The 4,355-nt window shown below is 46.6% G+C and overlaps 1 protein-coding gene across 4 annotated transcripts in view; it reads right to left on the bottom strand.

The window, feature by feature from the left end:
- KDM5B (lysine demethylase 5B) overlaps positions 1 to 4,355 on the bottom strand; it is a 110,878-nt gene that overhangs the window by 80,108 nt on the left and 26,415 nt on the right. For all 4 annotated transcript variants that reach the window (XM_056557536.1, XM_056557533.1, XM_056557535.1 and 1 more), the window contains exon 5: positions 4,199 to 4,258. In XM_056557536.1, the coding sequence (XP_056413511.1) occupies positions 4,199 to 4,258 (60 nt within the window). The remainder of the gene's footprint in view (positions 1 to 4,198; positions 4,259 to 4,355) is intronic.

Below are 4,355 nucleotides of genomic sequence, written 5' to 3'. Positions count from 1 at the left end.
TACTTTTATTTTTATTTTATTTTTTTTTAACATGGGAGTCTATGAGACCCGTAGAGAACCGTATGTGCGTACGGTTCCATACGGTTTGCACTAGGGATCGACCGATATCGATTTTTTGGGGGCCGATATCGATAATCTGTGGCCTTTCAGGCCGATAGCCGATAACTTATACCAATATTCCGGTATAAGTTATCGGCTATTTCAAACCCCCCGGCGGAAGCGGGGCGCTTTAAAACAATGAACTGCAGTGGCTTTTGCGGTGCCAGAGACCGCTGCCGCTGCCCGCTTCTCTCCCCCTGCCTGTCCTGAGTCTAACCACCACAGTTGCCCCATCGCCTCCCCACCATCCTCTGCCCACATACCGCCACCGCTGCCCCATTGCCCCCCCCCCATCCTCTGCCCACATACCGCCACCGCTGCCCCATTTTCTCCCCCCCATCCTCTGCCCACATACCGCTGCCGCCCCATCGCCTCACCCCCCCCCCCCATCCACTGCCCACATACCGCCGCTGCCCCATCGCCTCCCCCCGTCCCCGGTGTTCTAATTACCTGTTCCCGGGGGTCCGCGATCCTTCTGGCTCTGTCGGAGCTATTGTGGCTCCGCACAGCAATAGCGCAGGAGTCAGAAGGATCGCAGACCCCCGGGAACAGGTAATTGTAACACCGGAGATTGGGGGAGGCGATGGGATCAGTTCTGACCAATGGCAGGGGATAGGAGGAGATCGCAGCACTGCGACCTCGCTCCTATCCCTCAGGATGGTCGGGACTGTCACTGACAGCTCCGATCATCCCTATTTTCCGGGTGATCGGGTCACCAGAGACCCGATCAGCCCGGAATAGCAGAAAATCGCATGTCTCAGGACCCCTCTCAGCGATGTGCTGGGAAATCATTCAGCAGGTATCCTGGTCCGGTCCCCAATCGGCTAGCGTCGGGGACCGGAATTCCCACGGGCGTATGCATACGCCCCACATCCTTAAGGGCTCGGTATGCAGGGCGTACGCATACGCCCGGCGTCGTTAAGAGCTTAAAGGGGTATTCCAGGAAAACACTTTTTTTTTTTAAATACTTTTTTCCTGGAATACCCCTTTAAACCTCAAGGGCAGAGGTTTTCCTTAAAAGGGTACTTGGGTGGAAAACTTATTTTTTCAAAAGTTTTCCACTGGAGTCCATAGGAAGTTAAAAGGGCTATTGCAGGAAAATATTTTATTTGAATTTATTAAATTTTTTTTAAATATCAACTGGCTCCAGAAAGTTAAACAGATTTGTAAATAAATTACTTCAAGTTAAAAATCTTAATTCTTCCCGTAATTATCTGCTGTATACTACAGATGACGCTGAGTAGTTCTTTAGTGTGACCCCAGTGCTCTCTGCTGACACCTCTGTCCATGTTAGGAAGAGTCCATAGGAAGTTTAAAGGGGTATTCCAGGAAAATTTTATTTTAATTTAATTTATTAAATTTTTTTTTTTAATATCAACTGGCTCCAGAAAGTTAAACAGATTTGTAAATTACTTCTATTAAAAAATCTTAATCCTTCCAATAATTATCAGCTGCTGAAGTTCTTTTCTGTCTGGCAACAGTGCTCTCTGATGACATCTCTGCTTGTCTCGGGAACTGCACAGAGTAGACGAGGTTTGCTATGGGGATTTGCTTCTACTCTGGACAGTTCCCGAGACAGGTGTCATCAGAGAGCACTTAGGACAGAAAAGAACAACTCAACTTCAGCAGCTCATAAGTACTGAAAGGATTAAGATTTTTTTAATAGAATTAATTTACAAATCTGTTTAACTTTCTGGAGCCAGGTATTTATGTTTTTGAGTCTAAGGAACAAAGAAATTCCTATCCTAGTTGACCCATTAGCTATCAATGCATGAATTTTTGCAAGAACAGGGAACCCTTTCCTTTTTGATGTGTTAAAGGGGTACTCCCTTGGAATTTTTTTTTTTTTTTTTTTAATCAACTGGTGCCAGAAAGTTAAACAGATTTGTAAATCACTTCCATTAAAAAAATCTTAATCCTTACAGTACTTTTTAGGGGTTGTATACTAAAGAGAAATCCAAAAAAGAAATGCATTTCCTCTGATGTCATGACCACAGTGCTCTCTGCTGCCCATTTTAGGAACTGTCCAAAGCAGCATATATGTTTGCTACGGGAGTACCCCTTTAACTCTTTGAACATTCTATCCTGGATGGATGAGGATTTTTCAATGCTCTCAATGTTCATGGTGGCACAAATTACTAGTGGTTTAACCTTTTAAACACCTTGCCTGGTTTGTGGGGGGGGGGGGGGGGGGGGGGGGGGGGGGGGGGGGAGAGAGTCAGAGTTAAGGTAATAAACCTGCCTTCTTTTAAACTGGACAAAAGGCTCCTCTAACGCCAAAGAGGACTCCACTCTTTGAATGGGAGCCCCAGCCCCCTCCCTGTAAGTGCTTGTGATCTCGACCGCATGAGAAGGATGACCTACTTTCTTATCTAATAATTAGGTTCTTCATTGAAGAAGGGGATTCAGCACAAGAGTGAGGTGGAGGAACTCCAGACAAATGACGGATCCCCTGGGGAGACTTAGGCCATAGGGAAGCATGCAAATCCTCAAGTTAAGAATCGGGTCCCCACAGCCCAGTCGTCTTTGATGGATCATGCAGGGGTGGCTGCCCCATCAAATTAAGAAATTGGGGTAGAAGGGCCTTGGTAAGGTAAGTGTCAAAAACCCAATTGTCACTCTGGCTTAGCTCCAAACATCCTGTTTACAAATGTAAGGAATTTCCAGGTCAACCATCACTGCAGCACGCCACCAGTGGCCAAAAAGAAACCTCTCCTGAGCAAAAAGAAAAAAGCCTGCAAAAAAAGTAGAGAGAGACCCGAAAATGGGTGTCCGCCAATGGAACAATCTAAACTGACATAGCTCAAAAGGATCTGCAGAGAAGAATGGCAGAAAATCTCCAAATTCAGGTATGCAAACCTCTTAGCATTATACTAAAAAAGACTGGAGGATGTTATAGCTGCACAATTGGCTTAAACTAAGTACTAATTAAAAAGTCTAAATATATATGTCAATGTTCTTGTACAACATGCATTATTAGAGTAAACTTAATAGGAAGAAAAAAAAATAAATAGGCAGTAGCATTGAGGAGGGGGGGGAAAAAAAAAAAAAAAAAAAAAAAAAAACAGCCTCCTCATTCTGCTCCCTCCTGGTCCAGGGCCTCTGCAGCTCCAGAGACAATAGTGGAAGTGCTTGGATTACATGCCTGTACACAACACAAAATGCTGCACAGTCAATCACTGGCTTGTGAGGGAGGCAAATGCCACGCGAGCACTAGGGACATTGATTGGCTGCAGCGTTCTTCACTGAGTGTATGGTGATTTAATTAGAGCACATCCACTGGGCAGTCAGCAGAGTAGGGGTGAGTATAGTTTTGTTTTGTTACCCAATACCCAGGCACCATGTTCTTTTTCAGCATATCTAAGCTAAAATAGTAAAGTTACCGTATTTATCGGGGTATACCACGCACCGGCCTATAACACGCACCCTCATTTTACCAAGGATATTTGGGTAAAAAAAGTTTTTTACCCAAATATCCATGGTAAAATGAGGGTGCGTGTGTGCGCGTGTATACCCCGATACACCCCCAGGAAATGCAGGGGGAGAGAGGCCGTCGCTGCCCGCTTCTATGCGCTGCACGGCGCGGCGCATGACGTCAGTGCTATGCGCCGTGCATAGCAACGACGCAGGGGACGCACGCCGGAGGCCTGCAGCAGCGCGGACCCGACCCAGGTAATTATGCCACCGGGGATGGGGGGAGGCAACGGGGCAGCGGCGTCGGTAATGGGTGCCGCTGCCCCTTCTCTCCCCCTGGCTGTCGGCGCCGCTTCTCTCCCCCTGGCTATCGGCGCCGGCAATGGGGCACCGGTACCGATAGTCAGGGGGACAGAACGGGCAGCGGCGCCGAATACCAGGGGGAGAGAAGGGCCGGCAGCAGGGCTCTAGACCCCAGGAAAGGCAGGGGGAGGGAAGCGGGCAGCGATGGCCTCTCTCCCCCTGCCTTTCCTGGGGGTGTATCGGGGTATAACACGCACAGACTTTAGGCTAAAAATTTTAGCCTAAAAAGTGCGTGTTATACGCCGATAAATACGGTATATAATATATATTTTTTTTATATTAAAAACAGAACCTCTAGAAGAAATACATACGCCTTCCATACCTTATCTGAGTGGATATCATCATCATTGAATACAAGCAGTTTGGTGCATGACTCTGGAGCCTAATGTAAAAAGGATAAAATTATTTCAAACATTTTAAAATGAACCGAACACCAAATTATAGTTGGCTGAATGTAAGCAAGCAATTAAAAAAATGTA

Source organism: Hyla sarda, chromosome 2, assembly GCF_029499605.1.
Source record: "Hyla sarda isolate aHylSar1 chromosome 2, aHylSar1.hap1, whole genome shotgun sequence".
Classification (NCBI taxonomy): domain Eukaryota; kingdom Metazoa; phylum Chordata; class Amphibia; order Anura; family Hylidae; genus Hyla; species Hyla sarda.
Note: the sequence above shows the minus strand (reverse complement) of the source record. Positions and strands in the feature narration are given on the sequence as shown.